The 25,942-nt window shown below is 41.6% G+C and overlaps 1 protein-coding gene across 10 annotated transcripts in view; it reads right to left on the bottom strand.

The window, feature by feature from the left end:
* dnc (phosphodiesterase dunce) overlaps positions 1-25,942 on the bottom strand; it is a 234,198-nt gene that overhangs the window by 34,578 nt on the left and 173,678 nt on the right. For 8 of the 10 annotated variants that reach the window (XM_065497234.1, XM_065497233.1, XM_065497231.1 and 5 more), the window contains 4 exons: positions 21,583-21,612; positions 4,780-4,881; positions 3,051-3,115; positions 2,001-2,113 (listed from right to left, as the gene is read on the bottom strand). In XM_065497234.1, coding sequence (XP_065353306.1) covers positions 2,001-2,113; positions 3,051-3,115; positions 4,780-4,881; positions 21,583-21,612 — 310 coding nt within the window. Of the gene's footprint in view, positions 1-2,000; positions 2,114-3,050; positions 3,116-4,779; positions 4,882-17,456; positions 17,893-21,582; positions 21,613-25,942 lie in introns of those variants that run through there. The other 2 variants (XM_065497236.1, XM_065497227.1) reach the window with 2 other exon arrangements.

Below are 25,942 nucleotides of genomic sequence, written 5' to 3'. Positions count from 1 at the left end.
TACTGAAAGAGCTCACAGTGAAATCACACGAATCGCCCCGCATTTTGTTGTTAAGGCAGACTTGTTTTCCAGGAAGACGAGTTCATAAAGTTCCCAGCGGGAAAACAATATCAGACTCACGTATGTATTCGCTTGATGATGTCACGATATGGAGTGATTGCGCTATTTGTTGCGTCTTAGTAAAATGAGATTCTTTACTCATGTATCAATTGCTTGAACAAGTAATGAACAAGCTGCAAACAAATCAATGCAACCGGCGTTGCCAAAGTGTCTAGCAGGTTGCATACTTTTGAAATGTGAGTTAACACGCCGGTTTTACAATTGAACGCTGCCAATGAGAAACTTGAGCAAAAATTTAAGTTTTATATTTATTACAATTTACAAAAATTTAAAGGACACATTCGAAAAAAAATAATGACTCATTGCGCAAACGGGTTTAAATAACAACATAAGTACCAGTTGTTGAAATGAGAGGGTAAATAGGGGCGGCGTGATTTACATCATGCTCAGCTCATTTCCATTTGCAAATAATTTGCATTCGATGAGCAACTTTTTTCATTTAAATTGCCTGCTTGCAGCGTTAAATTCGAACAATAGAGCTCGTTTGCATGGAATACATTGTCGAGAGTGGCCGACTTGTGTTTGTACACACAATCCGGAACATAATTTGCATTTAATTTCGAGTGTGTCGTCGGCCGTCGGCTTCACCTGTACAAACGCATGCAAATGTTAATGATATGCGTGCGCGCGGGACGTGGTGACATCTGCACGAGATAAAACTCACTCCCAAGCTTCTCTCGGGCAACGCTAGAGGCAACTACTAAACATCAACAACCCTTCCACAGAGAAGTGGACTCATCACGAGCCACCCTAGCGCGGGCGGGCAGGCGGGCGTTTAGAAGAGGCAACAACAAATTTAATTAAATGAGTGAGCGCTCCGCAGGCGAGAGCTGCCAAAGTCGATTGATTTTTCTTAAGCTTAATTGTTTCAATTTTGTCTTGAAATTTAGCGCTTTAATTTTGGAAGAGAAATTGAATTCCTTGTAGTAAACCTACCGTAAAAGGGAAAATTATCGATCCAGTAGCTTTTCATCACGCGTTATTTTTTTCATTTTGTGCGGAAATCCAGTTGAGCTACTCCCGCATGAATTGAAGGGGAAACTTTGGACAAAATTGACTTACGCAAGTTTATTTTTCAATCATTTTTTTTCTTCATCGAGAGGAGAAAAGATAATTCCAGTGAGGAATACCAATGGAACTCTTGATATCCAAAGAGCATCTGGCCAGTAAATAGCAACCAAATAATTAGGTCTAGCTTAGCAAAGATGCGAGAATTCAGTTTGATTAAAGCCTGCTCTTGCTAGCTGCGATAGAGCAAAAGCCCGTTTGTTTAGAGTAAACAAAGTAGTCTCGTTAAGCGTGAAATTAATTATCCGTCGTTGTTAAGATTCACCGCTTAAACGTATTTTCCTTCCTTGGAGTGCGCAAGTTCCTTTATCTCTCTACAATTCAGACGCAGTTGCATTAATCCATTATCGTCGCACTCTTTAATTAGTCGACGAATGAAAGCCTCCCTTTGCTCTTCTACTATTTGCCCAATGTAGTGCAGAACAAAGCAACTCGTTTTTATTTTCATTAACCCAGCTGCTGGACTGACAGGAATGGAGCGCAGGACATGAAACACGTCTTTGGAACTTTGACCAAAGCAGAGGTAGCGGCGGCGAGAGGCGAATTATTTTCCGGCCCCTTTCTCCGCTCCTCTTTTCTTCCGCTCTGCTTTTCTAGCTCTGTGTAAAAATGCAGTTAAATATCGACCGGGGCCGACAAGTCGAGATTAATAATGAAAAGAGCACCTCGGGCAGCGACGTGCTGTACTTGTATGCACAGAAAGTATGTAGTAAGTCAGTACAGGGGCAACGGAGGGCGAACCAAATTCATCGGTGGCGACGGCGGTTGCGGCACAAAAGGGAGGGAAAAAAGAAAGCATATAGTATACATACCTTAAGCGACGCCATGTCGGAGACGGAGCGGTGGGTTTGGATGGTTTCCAACTGGTCCAAACACCAGTCCAGCTCCTCCATCGTCTCCACAGCCATCTTCACGTAACTCTCATCTGCAAAAGGTTTTATTCCTTCTTTAAAAAGGTCCACTCTCGTTCGTTAAGACGCTGACTGCTTTTTAATACGTGTCGTTTGTTTTGGCTTGCTCCACTTTTTCACCGCAGCCCCGTGAGAAGCACGGACAGAGACGTTGAATGGACGGGAAATAAAGCAAGTTGGCGGTCAGGTCTTCAACTTGGATAAACACGTTGACAAATAATCGATTTGCGCGTGACCTGGATCGGCGAACTAACCCCGAATTGCCCACAGGCGAGGGCGGACACTCGGAAAGATTTGCTCCGAGGATAAAAGAGGTATTTCCAGCTGTGACGGCTTGTTGTGCAAGCAAAAAGTTTGAAACGACTCGGTTAAAGTTTGCTCGTTAAAATATAATGGAGCAAAAAACTAAAAATGTTCAACCACGAACGGCGTTCAAATTCTTTTGGCGTTTTTATTTAGCAAGAAAGGGAAACAAACAAAATACCAAAATATTCCTTTCAATTAATTATTTTTTCAGAAATCATAAAAGGATTGAAAAGGTAATTAGCTTAAATCAAAATTGCAAGAAAAAATAACGAGATTACATATTGTTGTCTAGATTAGCCGAAGATTAGCGTACAAATTAGTGAAGCAGACAATGGGTCGTTTCAACAGACTTATCGCGTCAGCCGTCAAAGCCACTGACAGAGAACAATCAAATCAATTCAATTTAAACGCCCATAAATCTCGACCTAAGCCTGCTGGCTGAATGTGTGGATTTACAAATGCAGACGTAAGTCTGGCACAGTAAAAGATGAGGGCTCTGTTTACAAAAAGCATTCACGGAATCGAAACAAAGTGGAGCTTGGCCTGCCACCAAAAAGTATTAACAAATAGTTTTTTTCTATTCAATGTATTTATTGTATTGACCATTGCAAGAATAAACAAGAATATTGAGTGAATACAACTTACCACCAGGTGTGTGATTTTTAACTTGGGGTGCCGCACCACCTTGCGCCGCAGAAGATCTTCTAGATCTGCAAAAATGGCCCAAGATTAGAAATTACGAGATCGGAAGACACGTTCAATCATAACGTGAAAGGGGTTAAATAGGGAAAAGTCGCGAATGGATTTTCTGAGAATAACGATAATTTGTTATGCGTTATTAGTTTCATCTTTCACGTTCTTCAAAGATGCAGCTAGCAGAGTCGCGATTCAATCCCTTACAAGGTCGCACTCATTAGTGCCTTGAAAGGGGAATGAATTATTTTATGAGCAAAACGGACACGCTACGAACGAAAGCAGTATAGGCTGCGCGAATATATGCATAGTTTGCAACCAGCCATCCGTGTGCATGAGGTGTATGTATATCTGCACCCAGCGGGTAGAAAAGCACTCTTTGAAATGAATGAGACGTGTCGCGAAAATGGTGAACGATCCGCCTTTAGAAACGGGAGCACCCATTATAATATATGTGTATATAACGGCTGCCGAGCGGGTATTAAAATTAATTCGCCGAGATGGAAATTAATTTCAGTGTTGCACCGGGAAAATACGAGCCAAGCAGCCGAGTCGCAGCGACTTCTCGTCTCTGGTTGATGAATTCATCAATTTAAGCAAAAAGACAGAACGCGTCCAGGCATGGCGCTTTGCATTGTGTATATTTCAAAGAGTCACCATGCATACAACAAAATGCACCTCTGGGCTCTTCATAAGAAGGGGCCTCTTCAGAACGGTTGTCATTTGGATATCGTCGAGCTGTGCCTTTCTGAGGCGTATTTTAACTTGACGAAAAGAGCTTCATGTATTTTTCTCGATATTTTTCCTTTTTGTAATATTTAAACACAATAAATTTTCATATCAGGTTTCAAAATAAACACTTCCGATGGTTATGAAAAAAAGTCTAAATTTTGAGAGAAAACCCGAAATTTCTTTCCTGAGATGAATTAAAAAAACCCATTCAGTATGCTAAGAAGCATAAAGCTATTGAAAGCACAATAAGCGCGGACCAACAAAAAAATATCCGCGAAGTTCTGTTCACAAAAGGACATTTTTTGCTCATAACGATGCGCAAGCAGGAAAAAGTGGGCAACTTTTCAGTTAAACTTGCATTTCTATTATTTGGGCAACGTGGGAGGTGAAGGGCCTTTGAAAAGCTAGGCAAGGTGAGCCGAACAAGTGGTTTTGTGTCGTTTTCTGCAGCAATCGACGTGTCGACCACTTTGATTGCACGAGTGGTGGGCGAGCAGTGCGCCGAAAACATCAAGCGAGCAGGCAACCAGCTGAACAGAGCATTCCGCACGGTTGCCTATGTGGTGAAAGGGGGCGCGCGCATCGCTAATGAGAACGAGCTTACCAGCAGCGATCGGCTTTATTGGCCCGCGAAAGCACCGTTTTTGCTGATATAGCGAACGCAATATTGTTGTTAGTCAGTGAAGTCACATGTGCAGTACTGCGTTCGGCACAAGGAGAGCATTTAATTAAACTCAATCGGCGCGGAACAATCAACTTCAATTAGAATTGTCTAGCGACCGAGATAAATGGGGTTAATTGTCGTTCCGCGAATCGTTGCGGATTGCAACACTGGTGGTCGTATTGAAAATAACATACAGCGTGTTAAATCGAATGAAGACGGAGAGGGGAGGGACGTCGCCGTTTATAAACACATTTGCATTGAATGTGGACAGTGTAGAATACTCACTTGCTACTTGGCACATTTGTGAGGCTGATGAAGTTGTTGCGCACGCTGCGAAGACTGGCCAAGATTTGTGCGAATGGTGTGACGATGAGGTCTTCTCCATGACTGTAACACAAATGCAAAATATAATTTAATTGATTTTTAATAAAATTGTAACATTGAGTGCAAAATACACAGAACGCCACATTGAAAAACTTATAACCTAGCCAAATAATATAGGGTTGACCTTTTTATGTAAAACTAACCGTTTGCTCACAAGGCAAAATTAAAAGAAACATTACGTGATAGTATGAATAGTGTTGTATTTATATAATTGCTCTCTTTCAAAAACAAAACAAAAACTTTTGCAATAACGCGCTCAGAATGGGTAAACAAGGGGCTCGAGTAAATCTCTTTGGCGGGGCGAGTGTCAAAGTTGGCCGCCGTTTCCATCCATTCGGCTGGGATAACAAGTTCTTCTCGCGAATATAAAGTGTGCCGCGCCGACAACAAGGGTATAGCTGCCGGCCGGCGGGGACGGCTTCATCAAAAAATTCCGTCCGCCAGTGTGGCCATTTCTCCGACACACAAGCTAAAAGTTTTGGTTATCGACGTGCTCCCGCGGCGCCAATTCTCGCCTGCCGGCGCAGGTACACACAAGATTCCAGCGGGTGGTACACAAAAAGCACAATTAGTGCAACGTAATCAGGCACATGTTGTGCACCCTAAGCAACAAGATAAAATTTGCAATCTGTGTTATTGACTACAGTAGATAAGTGGATCATTTGACAACTTGATTCAAATTTAGGACAAGCTCATCAAGCACCCGTATTTTAGACATCTGCTATTTCCTTTTTTTGACCTTGTCAAAGCTTTGAATGATTGTTTGTTTAGATTCCGGAATTAAGACAAAGTTAAGTGAATTTTAAGATTTGCCTCCTACCATTTAAATAGAGAATTCTACTGCCTAGCATTGACTGCAATTCTCAATTTTTCTTCCTGTAATAAATTAAAAATCATTTTTCGATCTTGTTTTCAATATTTTTTACTAGGTACAGCGTTCAGAATCTCTTGTATAAATATGTCGCAAGCCTTCCAGCGATCATATTACAATTTCGATCAGGAGCTTATTTTGCAGTATATTGCCGGTTTAAAAAAAAGCAGTGTTGCTTCATAGTGAGCCAATATAGCCATTTTCACAACTCTCCATTGAACAATTGTTTTTCCTTTTTTTCCAGAAAGAAACTTTTCAATGCCATATTTGCTGGAGCTTTAAAAATGACGCACTGGGCAACCGACTGCTGCTCAAAGTTCTGCGCGTTCAGACCACAACACGGTATGACGTTGAGCGCACCAGCACCGTTCTACCTTGCGTGATAAGCACCCTCGAGACGCTTCATATTTTCCAGCGCACGCCGCCGCGGATTTTTGTTTTACACGCGCGCAGCGAGGGCTGAACGTTGAACAGTAAGAGACTCGAGATGTCGGGGTTGCACAAACAGCTCCCCTTACATTTTTCATCCCTGCTCGGGCAACTCTCTTTTTCGCAGCGATGGCAGAATAAAAACGCACTCGCCGGAGATTTTCAAATGAGAGCAGGTATTTTAATTAAGCCTCCGGGGAGCGGAGCACTCACTCACTGTTTCCAGAGAAGCAGAAATTAGTGTTTATTTAGACGGTAGTTTCCTAGCTGCAAGTTCATTCGATTTTAGCGGCCTTTGAAGCACCCGAAAGCAATGCTGAGCATTTAAACAATCGATTGCTCTAGATTAGCCCTGGGCAAGCTCTGGTTAATTGAAATCAACAGACTACGCACGATTACAATTTATAACCAAGCTCATTTATTGAATCGTGCTGAAATGCGAACTAGCCATCAAAGAGGTTAGGTACAATGTAAATGGAGAAACAATGATTTTATAACGTTAGAAGTGTACAAAAATAAACGCAAAGCTAAAATTAATAAATTTTTTAATTTCCCTCTTCTATTCTCAGGAATTTTCAACCCGGGCAATACGAATAGTAAGTACATATTTGATAATAATGTGGTCTTTAGCAATTAGTGATATCGAAAAAAGATAGGCTTAGAGCCCAGAGTTGCCGAACGCAATTTTAGTGAATTTCATGTTAAATGCCTATTGCCAATTGAACATTTTTCTGCTAAAACCAATACTGCGAAAAACCGATTGTTTGGTATCTACTTACAGCTGAAGAGCTGGTATATCTAATTATCAACAAACACATATAATTAAAAGTACGCTATGTGTGTCGGCCAATCAGCGTCGAAGGTTTCCCGCAAAGTGTTATCGCCCATTTATCCGATGCACGGTTTTTCATTACCAAGTTAAATAAGCTATAATCAACTGCTGTTTTGTTTTGGACTCTTCAGCTGTAAGTAGAGACCAAGCAATCGGTAGTAAGATAATTAACGATTTGCAAATGACTTTTCCTTTTGGGACGCTCTGCAATTCCAGCCTCAACGCGTATTTCCTTTCAAACTTACTATCAAATTATTTCTCATTGTTGGTTGTATTAAGAAAGTAAATAAATATTCCCTTATTTATTTACCAAAACAAAAAAAAAACAGTAGCATAGTTGGATCGAAACATGCGGCAGCAAAGCACGAGCCCAGATAGATAAATATGCCATAAATTTCCTGTGGTGCCGAAGCGCCCATCCTTTTCAATAATGTGTCGCTTTATCAATGGAATGGCCAGCGTTTCTGCAGGAAGTCTCCGCTGATAGTGCACCAGGAGTGCGTAATCAGCACTTTAGTGTCCAAAGGGCTACGTGCGGAGCGACAACCGTCACCACGCGGTGGGGGCGCCATTCGAAACACATCCACAAAACGCATATATCCCAGCCTTTGCATTATTTCGCGTCTACTTGCATGCATTTTAAAATGAACTCTCGGTTTCTTGATGGGATGCGCCGCGGGCTTTTTGTTTTCGTTCTGGACCGACAAAGAACCGCGCTTGATAAGAAATGAAGAGCAAAAAAGAGAGGGTAGGAGCGCGTGCAGAAAAAGAAGCTCAATTGACCCACTTCGGCATGGAAAACATTCGTCCGCCCACTGCAGAGGAGCTACTTCTTTCTCTTTCAATAACAAACTAATTTGCCCTTATCAAAGCAACCGTTTTCCCCTATTTGCTCAGAAAAAAACAGACATAAGTACATCTCTTTTCAATCTGTTACTGTGTCATCGACGAGAAATCAAAACACGAATTGGAAACGACTTCTGACTCAATCTCTCGTGTATCCTCCTCGTTTTCTGTCAACACACATTGTACTTCGAAATTTTCTCGCTACGGGAGTATAGTTTGAAACATCTCAAGAAGTCAATCGTTAGATTCATTGAGAAAATATGCCACAAAATCAAATCGTGACAGTTTTTTCTTACTAAAATTGAATTTGCTACGGTTTCTATTAGGGTAAACACATAAATTTAATTCAGAGCGCCAAAAACCAGTCCTACAGAAGCAATAATTTAAAATTGCATCGAAGGCCTTTCTTCGCCGGCTCCCTGGGTGGTGATTAATCAAGCAGCCACGCGCAAAAAATCTGTTCCCAAATGAAAGCTGACGCCAGGAAACAAAGAGTTATCCAAGCAGAATCACATGTGTGCCAAGGAATGTCGGGCAGAGAGGCGTCAACCAGGCAAACTTTGCTGAACCCAATTAGGCGGCAATTAGCGCATTTGACAATGGGGCCTGCACGCGTGAGCTGCGTCAAGTGTGTTGGCTTTTCGCTCGCGCGCCGCACACAGCGTTCGCTAGGCGAAATCAAATTCGCATCTCTCGCAAACTTGTCTGCTCGAGTGCGAGAGCTAGCAAGTTTTGCGTGTGACGTCAACCCAGCTCATTAATTCGCATAGCTCAGATTCGGAGCTCGTGAGACTTCCTTGCTGTAATCCATGCCACATGCGTGACAATGACATAGGCGTCCATGGCTTAGTACACAAAATACACGTATGATTGATCTATCCCATGATTTGAATATGTGTAGACAAGCCCAGAGGTCGAAAAACAGATTTAAAAAGTGATGCTCATTCGATTCAATTCATATTTATGTGAACTTTTGACAGTGACGAAGAGTCGTTGAATTGGTGCTTGATTTTTGCTCATTTGTCGTTATTTCCTGCAGTTAAAACTGAGATATATTTTTAATTTTGAATTTAAACCGGATTTATTTACATTTAAATATTCCACGTCCAATATCAAAATTCGTCTTCCTTCTAAAATAATGCTGATAACAGTTTTATATATTCCAAATTTATTGGGATGAGCTAAATTTTACTGAAATTAAAATGCAGACAATTTTACTGTTAAGTTTATTATTTTCAGTTCAGCCGCCGTTGCAATAAAAGTTTGTAAAATGCTTGTTCTGAGCAAACGTTTAAAATCGGACGAATGATTGACTTTTGTTACAAAATAATTTTTAACAAGACAACATGATTTCTTTGCGAGTCAACACATCTGGCCAAGGCAAAGCAAACAGTGTTGATTAAAATATAAAAATTTTAGCGGGTGTGTTAAAAAATCTGCTTGTCGGCGTTCGTTGACCAACTAATAATTTCTAACAAATACCCTGAGTGCGTCGCTTGGCGAGGGAAAGCGTGCTTGTTTTGAATATCAATTTTCATGAGTCGAGACAGTGGATATATTATGGCATTCCGTCCACACTTATATATATGTGCACTTGGAGTATTAGCGCTAGAGCGGCAATTGGCTATGAATTTTTCTGCTTGCGTTGCCTCATTAACGCGTCTCTTAAGCCGAGACCCTTCTTCGACGAATGTGATAAACGCATTAGTACACTCGCTGCCAGCGCCCTTTTCTGCACTATTTTCCTCATGAAAATTTTGGTGGCGATGGGAAAATGGTAATTGATTCCGACCGATGGAAAAATTGACACGAGCACGTTTTAACCTCCGGCAAGGTTGTTTATCGTTGACAGTTTCAATCATCTTTCGCTTGTGTCAAAGAACCGGCAACTTGATATTGTTCCACGATGAATAAGCACGTACAGGTGAAATATCTGCTAGGTCGACGATTTTGATCGAAAATCCAATAGCATCCGATAGAATAGAGACAAACAACGATGCATTATCCCGGCGTTTAATCAATATGCAAGAATTTCATCGTCATTCTAGCCTCGAGACATTTACGTTCTAGAACATGACCAGATTTTACAAACCAATGATTTATTTAAAGCTATAACATGTATATATATAATTTAGGAACGAAAATCTAAACAAAAATCTTCTCTCAAGGCAGCATCACAGGCTCAGCTCCTTCGTGTTAATAAAAATAAACTACGTGAGCCAAAAATAGAGGTGTGGAGGGCACAGACCGATATTGAAAATCATTTTGGTGGCAGAAGGCCAATAAGACGAGGAAAAGAATCGACGCTCAATTTTTGCACGTTTCACTTGACGGCTTAACTGACACAAACCCAATCTCAGTAAAAAATCATGCAGAGCATAGTTGAAAAAGGTTAGGAAGCTTTTGAGCGGATAGAATTTAGAAGCACTCTTTCACACGCCAAATTCTCTAAACCAAGCCGATCCATTCATTGAATTTGGAACTGACTCATGTCCCTTCAAATACGAACTGTCGTCTTCCCCTGTTATGAAATCGTCGGGCGGACACAATTTATTACATTTCGGTCGGATCGAATCAGTGCCATTCATTGCCCGCTGTCAGTTAGCGACCGGAAGAATTCGAGTCGTCTAATTGCCGGTGAAAACAAAAATAGTAGTAGAACGCGGAGGGTGCGTCGGCTTGGCGGGAGGATTTTGAGCGTGTAAGCTGATCAGCAGGCGGCGAAAGGAAATCGATAGGCGCTCGCCACCCCCGCCGAGTGGTGCATTTGCTCCGTTCGGCTGTGTTTGGACTCCGGTGTGCATGTACATAATATTATGTGTCCCGCCGCCGAGTACATATTGCTCACATTTATGGGGTGAGCTGCCTGCTGATCGGCGGGTGGCGCTTGTATACGGTTTGCGTATTTGAGAGTAACGGCATATTATGCAGAGCAACTTCAAAGGCAATAATGTAGCTGCCACGCACACTCCGTCGGCAAATCACTCACTAGTTTGAAAGCACATATGTGGAATGGAAAAATGGAAGCACACGTATACATAGGCGAGAGTATTTAAAACCTTTGCCAGAGGAAAATAAATCCAGCCAGTCGCTTTTCATTGCGGCCAATCCTTTTCCCAGGAAAAATATATGCTTTGACAAAATATGTTTGATTCATTGCTGCCCATCAAATAAGGTTTTTACAGCAATTATAATGAATACGAGGGAAACAGCTCCAGCTATTTATATGCAAACTCGCTTCTCGTAAAATTGCGCGCTTCATATTACAAGTTGCAGGCAAATCTTTGATAAAGTTCCGTTTGACTGCTGTCAGAGTTACCAATAATTCGAAGGCAACGTCATTTTAAAACGTGAGTGTGCGAATTCTAAATTGATTTATCCAGAATATGACCCAAATTTGTATTTTGCTGACATTCATCGCCGGAACAAACCAATTCGTTTTGTTTGCACGTCAGATATAAACCTATGGTTTTGATCAGCGCGATCTGATCAAGCTAGAGTAAACTGAGCGCGATGAAACTACTGCTGTTCTAGTCTCATTCGGTGATATATAAACTGACTGACTGTGGTGAACAATTACATGACGCCGGTGCACACACCTCTTGTCATTTGGCTTTTGTAACTTCAGCCGGCGGCAAAACATAACGCCACACAGAGCAGTCTGCTACTCCAATGGAACGAGACAAGAAAGCGAAACACGATCCACGGTTCACAACATGCTCTTATTTTCGCCGCAGGCATTTTGACAAGTGTCGAGCCACTTAATTGGCTCCAGCGGCTCGGAAATTAAACGTCTTGCGCTTGGTCCTATAGGAGAAGCATTCGACTCCACAAAGCCGGTGGCAGGCGCCAGTGTGCGCGGAAAAATCCTGGTAAATTGCAAAGCCAGGTCGCAAATCCGTAGGGTCGCAAAGCCCGAAATCCGCAAAGTCGCACTAATTACAAACTAGTTTTGCTCCATCTTTGCGAGCAACATAGCCGAGTGCAGCCCCTAAAGCTATTTCCGACGCAGCGTTGGGAAACCTTAAAATATATTTGACATCATGAGTGATTTCACAACCCATACAATTGCTTTCTGGCTCCACACGTCATCCCTTGCATTCAACAACAACACACTCGTACAGGACACAGCTGAATCGAGAGTTAGTTTGAGGGGCTGGTGCGAGAGGCCAAAATTCCTCGTTGTCGCGACTTTGTGACGTGGCTGCTGCTGAATTGTGCCAATAGGCTCTGCGGCTTTGTCTTTGCACTCACATGTGCCTCTAGAAGCTAAAGAGATTGTCATCCCCTCAATTTTTCGAACTGTACGTAAATTGGATTTTGTAGAAAATTTTTGAACTGAAAATAAATTCAGTTCTGGTGAGACAGCCAATAAAACCAACTAAAATATCAAATGTACAATGTTCTCAAGATTGTAAATTTCATTATATGATTGTTCAAATTGTTTCAATGAGGTAAACAGTGCAGTAAAGAATGACGTCAATGGGTAATTTTTCGGGGTTCTGCACGCGCCGTTGTTTCATGGCTCGTTTAAGCAAAGCAAATAGATCCCTCAATCTAACGCAAATCGTTTCCCTTCAATGAAACAATTATAAAAATATTAAACCAATATTTTGCTTTTTCGACATTATTCCAAGATAAAATTGCTCCCTGTCATATATTTTCAATCATATTGAGATTCGACTTCGACAGAGTAAGTTGTAAGTAACGTCAAATTTATGAGGAAAGACTGCATGCGCCAGTCACAGACACTCGGCTCCACAAATGAACCCTATATCTGAGATTCTCTTTGCGCCATCATTGTTCTCGTTTGGGAACTATTTACCTTTCATCGCGGTGAATGGACTGGGGGGCTTTCTTTGTTCAAGTGTTGCGCTGCAGATGCTGGTGCTGAGAGACCTATCGAGCGAGGGAGAAGGAAAGTTCTGCGCGCGGCAAATATTTACAGCAATGCTTGCAAATTGGATTCAACTAGCTGTTTACATTGGGAGTAAGAAAGCAAAGACGACGAATTGCCACCGTTTTATCCGCAACCGACTTGTTTAACTGACCCAACCACGACGAGATTTGCTAGACACACATCGATGGAAACTTCGAGAGAGGCTAGCAAGCTGCTTTCCTGTATCATTCTAATCAAAATCGAAATATGGAAATGCTCTCGCGAATAAAACTTTCCGTACCACCACCGTGTCTATCTTGACGTTATAAAAACGAATCACCAGAGGCGCACGAAATGAGAAAATTCTTGGAAAGACTTAGTTTGGCGACGTCGTCCAAAACTCCATTAAATTTACCGACCAAATTCACGCTCTGACTGAGTTTGATGTGAATGTGAGCAAGTGTATAATTGCGTCGGAACCAAAAAGGAGCAGGGACGTGAATAACACAAAAATCGAACTCGTTCATGATGATTATTGTGCTAGAATCACAGACGAAGAAAACAAATCGGTTGCTTTTTCGCCCACCTTCACAGCCACGTAATCAAAGTTCAGGAACATTTACACCGTTACCCTGATGAGCTATTCTTTTAGTTTAATTGTTTCCAGCACAAAAGTGTCAATTTCGCACAGCCCCAGCTGAAAGTGCAAATTGACTTTCATTATGCTGGCGCACAGTTGACATTTCCGCCCAGGTTTTCCTTTGACCTTTGAAAACGAAACACTCATCGCACGCGCACAGGAAAGAACTGGCGACCGTCAGCAAGAGCAAAAATCCAAAGGGAGCGTCCGGAATTATTAGGTTTCCGGCGGTGCGTGGGAAGAGCGACTAAAAGCCGTCGAGCTGCTGCGATATGAAAACGCGTCGCATTAAAAATTGACAATTGCCTCGGCGGCGACAGAGCTCGCGCGTGAATTCGATTGTCAGATCTCTTCTGCTACAGTTGAATGTACATAAGATTTTTCTTTTCTTGCTAAATTCTTTTATCTAAAATGGGGAACGTATTCGATTGATAAGTTATGAAAGATTCTTGCATCAATTTAGTGACGTAAATTTCAAAAATAATTTTATAAAATGTTGAGCTTTCTGTAAACAGCAAGGAAAAAAATAAAATATTGGAGCTCGCTTTCTGAAACCAAGATATTTTGATCTAGTTCCAATCTGCTTCTAGATTTAAAATTTATTTTAATGAAACTTTAAATTTAAGCAATATTGATTGATTTGAAGACAACTGTTATAACGCGTAATTTTTTAGCATTAAAAATAGCTTGACTACCAAACTGTAACAGCGTATAATTGAACTAGCTGCAGCGCATGGCACTATTAGATGGATGTCATTATAAGGCATATATCTGACCAGCCCCAATTTGGCACAATTTAATGCCAAGAGCAAATTGGTCGTGTCCTTCCTCTTTAAGGACCAAATTAAAGCAGGAGCGGTAATTAAAGAGTCTGCTCCATTTTTTAAGAGCGGCGGCATGGTCCTTTGGGGGCTGGAGTTGCGCAGACGAAGAATAAGTTTCAATTGCTATTTCGGGCAGAGGACAGCACGGCGACCAACAGTATGCGGTGAGCGGGATCGAAAATGGTGCATCACGTATTCCGCCAGCGCGTGCATATCTGGTGCGAGGGTGGAATTCGAGATGATTTGCGTGCAAATCGCCGCCGCCGCCACCGCAGAGGCAGCAGCCAGCCAGAGCCAGTGCATGGCATCCACTACTTGCCGATATTTTCGCCGCCCTATGGCGACAGCTGCGAAATACTGAATCTTCGGCAACACCTCCTGGCCTGTCTGTATTTATTCTAAAGATTGAATATTGCATAAATCTGATTTTCGAATGAAGGTTTAAGTTACGCAGTTCATTTTTAAAATTTTCTTCTTTCGAAAAAGGTTTTTTTTCAAATCCACATAATTTATTTTGAGATCCTTGAAACTCAGGATAGAGTAGGTTGTTTAGCGAGCATTAAGTAACTCTTTTACGGGCAGTTTGTTTGACAGAGATATTGAGATCGATGAACATACCATATTTTCTTGCGCATGTATAGTCCGTTTAGTACCAGCAAACGTATCGTGTAGACATTTCCGACAGAATTTAATTTCTACTTCAATGAGTTTATTTGGGTCAACCTCTGGCGTCTTGTCTTAAAAAACGATTTGGACTAAATGAGGCGGGTTCACTTTTAAACAATTTATTTGCATTATGGAGATGGTTTTTCTTAGTCTCTTCTGCAATTTCCATGTCTGCATTTTGGCAAGCTCGTTTATGGTAATGGATCCGGTTGGGACGATGGTGTGCTCGCATAGGGAGATGTCAAAGTCGGTTAGCAGCGGGCAGAAAGACTCTCTCGCGGCCGCATTACTTCCATTCGGAAAATATTATGAAAATGAGAGAGTAGAGTTGATTGCCAAAAAGTGCTGCTGCGCGCGGTTAAATATATTCGACAATGAGAGATGATCTCTAAAGGCAAGCGGGCAGGCCTCTTTAATTTTGATCAATGGTGATGCTGCCACCCGCGCTGCCGGAGTGGAATATTGGATTTGGAAGAGTGCGGTGAATAAAACTCGGCTGGCTTCGTAAAAAATGATGTTGACGACACACGACGGTGTGGCGAAATAAATTCGTTCGGTGACCTGGCACGTCAATATGCACGCACGCGATGATAAATAGCATTTTGCGGTGCAAATTCGAAAACAGCCATTTCGTCGTTCGTCACGCGGTACCGCTGCCGCCGAGCCAAAATCACAGGCCGCCGCCAGTCTGCATCTATAATCAGTTTTGGACCGCAAGCAGCTCACCTCAAATTAGAATCTACCTTGGACACGATTCAAGGTGCAAATCAGGCCGATATTGTCTTTAGACGCGAGAAGAAAGGAATGCCACTTCCGTCACCGCTTCTTTGACCAGTCATTAGGATTGGGAAACTAGATTGCAGTAGAAGATTCGATTTTCCAATGTTAATTTCACTCTAAACATAAATTTTGGCACAATTGATCGAGATCTTGAAAAACATATGCAATGTTTAATGTATTCCTCCAACATAGATTAAATCCTCTGAGAATGAATACCAACAATTTCATTCATTCTTAAGAATGCAACCAATCCTTAGCGAATTTTTTTTCTCAAGAACAGTTTTTTACTTTGAAGAGGTAAAAATATTTTATTTTACGGAATCTTCCAAAAATGTATGTAAATACATACAGTCAATGTGTTAATTGTCAAATTGGAAACCGCGAAGGAAATTTGTTATCTTGTTACTTCTTGTGTGTTTTCTCCTAAAACAACTTTTAAACTGCTTCTTCTGTTTAATCTTTTAGATATAGATTATCAATCCCATCATAAAATAGTTAATATTGACGATATAATACTTCAAATTAATTCCTAAATTATGAGTAATAGCAACTTCTATTGCCCATAAATTTTTGTAACGAAAAATTCCATTATATTAATTAGAGCCTGTACGGAATCTTGTGACTGTTTTTTCCAGTTAGCTTTGCACATGTGCCTAATTCCCCAACGCGCAAGAAGACTTATATCTTTGACTTACTCGTTTGGGTCTCAGCCCACGTGCGAGTCGAGTGTCGAGCTAAATAATCGCATCACGTCCCTGTGTGCGTGAATGTGTATGTCTGTGCGGGAGGCTTAAGGAAAGGATTCAAATACATAGGGTTTGAACATGACTGTACAGATTCCGAACGGCGAGCAATATCAAATTAGCGACACGAGACTCGCAGGGCACACACATACACGCGCGTGCATGCAAGGAGGGTAAAACGCCCTCGCTGCCCTTTATGAATATATGCTAATCAGGCCTAGAGGGCGCCGGTGCCGGCGTGCAGGTAAGAACGGCTAGACGTCGACGACCAGCATCATCCGCGCAATGAAAGGATTCGCTCAAATGTGAAATTAATTAGAAATAACGAGAGTATTGAGGGATGAAGCTTAGTTGAAACTCAGGCTAAATCACATTTGACACTAACCGTGCACTTATTGACGCGAATTTAATTTATATTTGTGTCAAGAGTCATTTGGTTAATAGATACAAATTCAGCACATTTTCGTATACTTCACAAAATACGTTTCACGAGATAAATCTTTTTGGCCTACTATTTGTTGTCAAAACTAGAAAGTGTTCAAAGTTAATCTCACTATGCCTAAATTTTTGTGTTCGGTAAGCTTCATCTTATGTCTTTGCTTAGAATATTATCATTACTTGAGTGTGGTGGCAAAAGACACCAGAGCTTATTGTGTTGATTATGAATGGTGTACGTGTTGTGCTGTTTCAGTGCTTTTAAAATTGTAATAACAGTTTTATCATTACCTTTATCTGGAATTTCTTAATATTCTAAGGTGGTCTTGTCAAAATGTTATTTTATGACCAGTGCGGTGAATCTAAAAGGATATAACACCAAAATATTTGAGCAATCGTTTTATAACTAATACGATTTTTATCCTTATGGTTCATTTCGCTCTCTGGCATACTCAGTTCCCGAGAAAAAACGTCATAGTAAGGTCCAGTGATCGATTCTCCCAAGTCCACCCTCGGGTTCCCCTATAGCTGCCCACCAGCCGTAACTTTTAACACGCTGTTTGGACAAACGACCCTTACAATCACTCGAGAACTCTTTACTCTAGCAGGGGTGGGGAGCTGACTGGAGCTTACGTTTTGGAATCGCGCGTGGAAGACCGCTGCTCCCAGACTTTGTCCCAGAAGGTGGAGCGGTGCTTGATTCTTAGCACGCTGGTGCTCAGGGTGCGCGGCAGCTTGTCCCTGCTGCTGCGGCGGCCGGAACCGCCGGCGCCGGGAGTTTCCTCAGTGGGCGAGCCGGCCGTGGTGGGCAGCTCAGAGGAGGCCGACAGGGGGCCGCCGAGTAGGCGGCCGCTCTCTGCTGCCGAGTCGTCGTCGTCGTTGTCCGAAGACATCCCGGCCGAACAGAAGGTGACCAGCGACGGCGAGGAGGAGATGGCCAGGCCACTGCGCGTCAGGCTGTTCTTGGCCGCCAGCTTTCCGTCTGCAATTAGTCCGCCAGCATCGGTGGAAGCACGCAAAACACTTGCACACACGACCGACTCCGCCGAGCGTCACTTGGCTTTTCACAGGCAGAACGTTTGCTCCTCTTCGTCCCGGCCGCGCGCATGCCTCGAGTGAGATTGCGCACTCACGGGGCATTGTGTGCGAGCCCGCCGAGCAAGCACACAGTCAGTTCGGCGCCGTTTGTGTAAATCAACTCGCATGCTCTTCTTTTAATGCTGCACAGATGGAGTTTTGATATGGATATGAAATAATTGTCGCTAATTCAATTGTAGCCTATTTAGCCAACCGTATATTGCAGCTTGCAAATCACTCTAATTGGCTCGGGTTTAATTCTGATTCGTTATCCAGAAATTAACATGTCGCCTAGTTATTTAAGAGGTACGATACAATTAATCTATGAATAGAAACGAATCCTTCTGAGGGGATCTACTCCGACGTTGTATTATATTCTCGACGCATCATTAGAACAATCAAAATGATCAAGAGCTGAACTGTAGAGGATTTAAATTTAATTATTCATGACTAGGCAACATTCACATAGAGTATTTCAAATCCCCGATTCTCAATGGAAATGCGTGGCGTTTCTCGCCTGGTCTGCCTGATCTTGTACTTGCGCTGGCTCATGGCTGCCGACACTGACTGACTTGAGTGTGAGTTGAAGCGCGCGGGCCTAATGCCTCTTTCTGAGCTTATGTGTAGAAATTAGGGCCCGGCGAGCCCCTCTTTTGTGATTTACGAGTGCCGCCGCAACCAGCGCGCGCTCGGCAAATAAGCCACACGCCAAGTGAAATAAAACGCAACGTAATAGCTCTTTTTGTGTGTGCGCCACAGCCACTCAGCTGGTGGCCTTGAAAAGGTGACGCCGAAATGTGCGTCTTTCAGGAAGAGATACTCCCGTGACAGTCTCTTTAGAGGTCATTGCTAGAGCAATAATTATTTTTTTTCTCTTGAAAAACCAGTTTTTTCAAGATATTGTTTTTGGAAGGAAAGACGGTCAGCAGTTGATTGCAATTTAACTTTCCAACCGTAATGTTTTTTTACATATTTCAAAAGCTTCAATACAGACAGAACTGCAAATCAAAAAGCTTCCAATATTTGGTTTTACTATTAAAATTCTATGAAATTAATCGGATATGACTGTGAAACTTCGTAGGCATCATTACTTGAAGCCGATATGTGGGCTTACGCTGATAAAAATAACGAAAGGCAAATACATGCAAATTATCTGCGCAACTGGCCTTGGCGCAATCCAACGGAGGCCCGAGCATTTTCAGTGCATGATGATCCTTCTGTGCTTACGTTGAATAATTAATGAGCGGCGAGCTAATTAAACTGCCGGCGCTCAGACAGCGGTCGAGTGCGTTTTCTCAAAATGCCTCATAATAAATCAGATAAAAAATAGATTAATTTAAGAAATATCTAAGGTAATAATAACGTTTGTAGAGGGAGAGGCAAGAAACGCGTGGTAAACAGAGATCAAGTGGAATGACGATGATGGCGTAAATTGGAAAAGGAGTGCCTGCTGGAGACCGGGCGAATCGAGGGGAGCACAGGAAAAGCAATTTTTCTTAATAGTGTCGACGCGCCCTCCGGTCGGGTGCGGTTCAGGTGGATGCAACTCACGCAACTGCTACGTGCGACTCTTTTGTCAGAATTTCGTCCGTTCAATTATTGCACTGCAAAACCCTCTAAATATGCATATTATACAGGCATTGAAAAATTACTTGGCCCTTATCAGCACAATTAAAAGTTCATTTATTTTGAAAGTTAAAATGAATTTTTATACCCTAGTTTTTCACTTTGCATTTATTTCCAAGAAGTTTTCGGGGCTAAAAAGGCTTTTGCACTTGGTAAGCTCAATTTTAGCATTCAAAACATACACAAGCAAGCGCCATTAGTGAAAACAGAACTCGATCCCTTTCACTAAAACATAAAGACCGTCGTTAGTCTCCAGGTAAACCAAAATTTGTGGATCAGCAGCTTATATAATCCTGACATAATCAATAGCAACAGTGTTTGCATTTGAAATTTACCCAACGGGCTCCTAGAGGGCCAAAGGGCCGATTTCGGATACGAGAGCATAGCGAATAGCGTTGCTCTGCAATGCTCTTACTATGAGAGAAATTGTCGAACGAATAATATTCAATCTTCATTAAGAAAAAACCTTCAGAAAATGCACTGCATGAAGGATATTATCTCATTCCGTTTCAATTGCATATTTTGAACATTCCTAATTCTCGAGCAATTGCTTGATGCGAATATTTAGTACAAGAACTCATCATTGTGTTTCAAAGTTGGGGTGGGCAAATAGCTTCGATTGCCCTCAAAAGTCAAAATATAATTAACCACAGTGTTGCTTCGAACCTACTTGTCTGTGGTTCGACCATAATCATCACGTCTAGAACCTACCTTGTTCCGGTTGAAAGAAAAGTTCTCGTGAAGTAGAGGGTGGGCGTAGGTGTGTGTGTGTGCTTTATCTTGTGTTTCAGGCGGTCGCATGAATGAAGCTGGCCGCACTCTCTCGCTCACCAAGAGCACCCTTCGCAGCGCTCAAGGGCCCACAAAGCAGAGCGAGCGCTGGAGGGAGACGCGACTTTCAATATTAATATCATACTGTCCGCTGTTGATTCGTTGATTCACTCAAAAACGAGAAACAGAAGCAATTTCTGTGAGAGATGCCATTTCCTTTATTACTACACCTGGACGCGCAACGTGATTCAACAGCAAACAAACGATATTACCTTCGATTGACCGCCTGTAAGCAGTTTCTAAATAGGAATAAATTTGCGATTCCAAGGAGCATCGGTTTGAGAGTTTAAAAATTGCTACAACTAGTTCAACGGCAAAATGAAAGGTTTATCTTTTTCAGACCAACATAAAAGTTATCAATTGCTCCGAAATCAAACTGGGCCAGCAGAAAACAGGCGCAGTTTGTGCTCCCCGCTTTCCACCGATCGATCAAACACGCGGAACTGGCCTTTTACTAAACGCTGGCTTCCTTTCCTCCCTCTATTTACGTATAATCAACGAATAAATTTCCATAAATACCCGCACTGTTCATAGCCGGGCGCGTATATACATTCGGGTCATTTTCAGCGGCGTATGCTCTTCTATTTATGAACTTACAGCGCTGTTTGTTTCTCGGCGGGATGACGCACGCTGCTCGCGCCTAATTCTGACCGCGAGCAAGAGCGGCTTCTTATTCAGTATTTATGTTTGGACTGAGACTCGTCCCACTGACAATAATCACGCTCGACCAAGGCCAATGTCGTGAAAATGAATAAAACAAATATCGGGTTGGAGAAAGGATAAAATTAAAATTAAGGCCGGACGAAATTTTTCGGATTAGAATAATTTTGCAGTACTTTCAGACGATTGTAACATCTGTAATAGAGAGCCATAGTACAGCAAACAACACAAAGATAGCACACCATGCATTATAACTCGTGCTAAAACAGCAAATTATAAATAAAAAGGGTGAGAATACAACTAAAATAAAAGCAGAGGTGAGCAAAATTTGTAGAAACAAAGGTGAAAATCTGGCGAGTTGGCTGAATTTCGTTCCGAATCGTAGCCGCCCAATCTCAGTGCACTATTAAGTTCAACGTCAAAACACGTCATGTAGTGCTTATTTACAAAGAAAATGAGCTGCATGATTCGGACCAGTGATAGCTAATAAAGGTGTCAAACAGCGAAAACCAAAGTGCTGCACTCTATGCAAAAATCACGCAAAGAGCTGGAAAATAATACATACGACCGCTCCGCAACTTCAGTCTCCTTATATCTGCAAACAAACCAACCTCTATCAGTTTTCTGATAGTGAACAGTTTGCGAGAAATATTAAAAATATTTTTCTTTGCCATACAGAATCGTGATCCCTCGATCCTTATGCACTTAAATTTGATATGATTTTTATAAATTAATATAAGCTTAAAGTGAAGAAATCAGTTTTAAAAAAATGGATAAACTCGTTTTAATTGGAGCAAGGGCCAGCTAGAAGAGCCTTAATAAGCCCGAATTCTTGTTATGCCGAAATAGTTTCCAAGATTGATATGGGCGATATGGCTCTGAATAAAGCGAACGACTATCGCTACCATCCTATTTTACATTCTCTGAATTGTGTTCCTGGAGAGGAAAGGCGAGGCCCTATCGATTTGCTAACGCAACAAAATACGCCTTTCAACTATTTTTGAAGCTGGCTGATGGGATATCAAAAAAGTATAACTAAACAAAATCAACCATCCTAAAATCAATGAAAAAATATTTAAGATACAAAAATTACTTCAAAATTATCTAACAAAATGCTGGTTGTTAGATAATATATATTTTGAAATTATTGAAAGACAAAAAGACCATAAATTAAATTGTCTATTTTGGCCTACAAGTAGTATACTTATTGCTATTTTTATTTGAAAGAAAAAAAACGGCCTAGAGCAAAAATTAATACTATTTGGTCAGTAACTTAATGTAAGCGAATTTTACTCCCGTCATTGTAAAAATGGTTAATTGGCAATTTAAAACGTAAAATATGGGAAAACAGGATAGGAAGCAAAAACCTCCCTATTATGATTTATTCGAAATAAATAGTCCTAACTTAATTTCTCTTAAGCTAAATCATAGGCGATTTCAACATTATGTGATGGATTTATCTTCACTATCGCACGTTTGCCATTTAATCACGGTATATATAGTTCTGAGCATTTGACCTATTCTGACCTCAAATCACAATTAACAACTAGTAGCAATTAGCACACGCAGTGCTCGGCACGCATCAGGTTGGAATCAAAGACAGCAGTAGCAAACATCATTAGAATCAAATGAATGTTTCAGCCGCTCGCAGTCTGTCTGCTTGAACGTCAATTTGCATCCGACACGAGTAATCCTACTCGAGCAAATCTCGCAGTCAGCGGCTCAGCTGCTTTACATGTGCTGTTGTGTGACGGGGAGCAGCAGATCTATAAATTACGCACGATACAAATACGAGTGAGTGATCCTAGCCAGGTTGCTGCTGAGAGGAGATGCGCGCGACCTACGTGTCGACGAAGAGAGATCATTACGCGCACCAGTGGCGGATGGGTGGCAGCCGGGACAAGACGCAAACACGCAACTTGTCTCGTGAAAAGTATATTCATCTCTGATCGTGATGGAGCAACTATGGGGTGAAGGAGAGGCAAAGTCTTAGCGAAATGTTTTGATTGTGAAAATCGAGGAAACCGTCTTTCACTCCATAGTTTCAGGAAAGAAAAAAGTGGTCGTGGCGACTTAGGGGGCATTAATTATTAAATATTTTATTTCTTTAGATAGCAAAAGCCATTTTTCATAAAAAAATTCTTCAAATGTTGATCAACATTAATAATGCTTTTAGCTCAATGAACCTTCAAGTCAGTTAAACACAAAAAAATAAAAAAAAAATATACATTTTATTTATAGAAAGACGTTTTTCAAATTTTTTGGTCGGACCGTCTGCCCTTTTGCAGCGCAGAAGGCGTTGCCCTGAAATTAATATTTTTTTTTTAGTTATTCTCGAATCTTTTTTTAAAAATTAGTGGCCTAATGTTTCGGAAAGATTATTTAAGAGCGAATGTTGTAATGTTTAAGTTGGAATCGGAGAAAATCAGATCTCACATGAGACAATAAATCACTAAATTATTGTTATATGCATGCCGCATTGGCCGTTTTCAGCATTTTGCACCTCACTCTTCTCGCGGGCGGAAAAAATCCACAAGAGTACCCTCCGCGCGTTTGAAGAAGGCCTGCAACGCAGAGGAGGATCAATGAAGCAGGGGAGGCACCGACCACACCGCCTCCTCCCGCCCCCGCCGCCAGTTCTCGCCCGGGAGAACCACCGCCTCCTCCGCCCCACCGGTCGCTGTCACGATTGGTGTGTGCGGCCCAAACGTGAATTTGCCTTTTTCCGCTGATTATGATGGTCCTGGTGCGTTCAGCTTCCAGTTAACAGTTTTATCCTACAGTGATAGATAAATGTTTGGCCGGGTGCCTGTTTTGATTAGCGTTTTGTTTATTCATTAGCTGTGTTCACTCGCGAGCGAGCGAGAGAGAGAGAGAGAGAGAGAGAGAGAGAGAGAGAGAGAGAGAGAGAGAGAGATTCGGCTTTTTTCACTGGGCGCCGAGTAGCACGTTTTGTATGTAAGCGGGCATCAAACATTAATCGGGTGCTGTCTGTAACTGGGATATCGCCCATTTCAATTAAAAAAGAGGAAAATTGATTTAAGGACGCACTTAATAGGAATCTCACATTTCCGAAATCTATAATTGTGTAAATATACATGTAATATTTTTTTACGCACATATATGTAACATTGTAATGAAATCACCTAAAAAGAGGAATATCGTAACTTCTCTCCTTAAGGAAATCTGCACTGGAGAGTCGGCCAAAACGACAGCATCGGCTGTTCCAATAATTCACCCGCTTCTGTCTGTCAGAAGAAGAAGGGGGATATTTTTTGCCAGACGACAGAGAAAAAGGGATTGTCGAAACCCAGCTGGCATTTAAATGGTGCGTATACAACCGGCAGCTCACGCGCTCCAAGCGGGTTGCATGCCCACCGAATGAATCAGACCTCGCCGAGGTGTGATTTGGCTGCATCGGCCGAGAGGACCTTTGCTGTGATATCATTTCCAGCCACGTGCACCAAAAGTGACGTCAAAATACTGAACGCGTGTGACGTTGCCCGCCAGCCAGCCAGCCCGCGAACTCACTCCGCACTTACACGCTACGAAAATCAATATCAGCAGTGCTGCTGGATGGAGGAAGAGTCGCTCATTGGACACGGCAAGGAGAAGCAGAGCTTTTATTTCGAGGAAAGTGAAAAAGGGTGGTCTGTTCCAAAAGTCACATGATGTCAACAACTTTGGACTGAATTAACATTCAAACTCTAATCTGGAAGAAATCAATGTTATAAAGTAAGATTAAGCATTGTAAACATGTATGTTAACTCATAAAAAATATTAGTAAGCAATGACGTTTAAGTGTGGCATTAAAGTTATCTTATCACTTCATAATTATTACAACTGTGTTGTACAGGAATTGAATTGAAAAAATTGTAGGTCAAGTTTAATTTTATGCAATAATTTTTTTTATATATTTTTTGCTTTTCAAATAGCTTTTTCATTCATATTGACACCAAACAAAACTTGCACCTATTAAGCAATATTTAATATTTTTGAAGTTTATTTGAATTACTTTATTTACTATTAGAAATTACTTGTAATGAAATTTGATTTCAGGGATCAAAGGTAATGAAAAAAAAACTGCTCCTCCGTTTGAAGAGAATCAAATTTTGCACGTCCCCTTTCACTGGCTGCGTTATGAATGCGATCGCAATGCAGAGGGGCTCGACTGGGAAGCAGCCAGATTTAATAAAAACATAGACATCGATAAGAAGAGCAAGCAAGCGAGGCCTCTTCTGACGCCGGCCGACTCCAGCGCATATTCTTTGTTTGCTTTGCCCAAGCGCCCGTCCGCCCCGCCGTGAGCATGTGTGTGCGTTGTGCAGCCTTGAAACAACACAATTACACGCGAAAATAGACACCATGTTGTCGTTTGCAGCCCATTTAGCTACTCTTCCGCCCTGAATTCCTTTCCTCCCAACGTCCCAACGACGTTGCAGCAGATTTGACCTCTTACAATTTATTTCAGACGTTTTTCTCTTTTCATCTGGATTCTCTTTCATGGTGTTTCTGAGAACTTAGCTAAAGGGAGGGGGGGGGGCGAAAAAACTGCGATTCTTAGCATTCGACCTAATACGCTCGCCTCTTTCGCGGGGTGCTGTTTTCACAAATCAAATTACCGCGGCGCTGATTTAATTGTGGATCCTCTTAAAGAGATCGTTTACCTTGCGTTTCCTCCAAGAACGAGAAGGTTATTGGAAATTATGACTACTCTTGAAAGGATATTTTATATGCGTCTCTTCGTCACTTTTAGCAGCATTTTACTCTTGCAAATAGTTCGAAGCTCATCAAAATAAAAGAGAGGGTTCTTTACACAAAGTGATTCAAATTAATTATACGAATTCAGCAGAGTAAATTTTGATATTTCGTAAAAGTGATTGATACAGAATTATTTTCAATACATATCTTTCAAGATGAATTAA

Source organism: Cloeon dipterum, chromosome 1 (assembly GCF_949628265.1).
Source record: "Cloeon dipterum chromosome 1, ieCloDipt1.1, whole genome shotgun sequence".
Classification (NCBI taxonomy): Eukaryota; Metazoa; Arthropoda; class Insecta; order Ephemeroptera; family Baetidae; genus Cloeon; species Cloeon dipterum.
The sequence above is the reverse complement of the archived record's forward strand: the minus strand, read 5'-3'. Positions and strand labels throughout refer to the sequence as shown.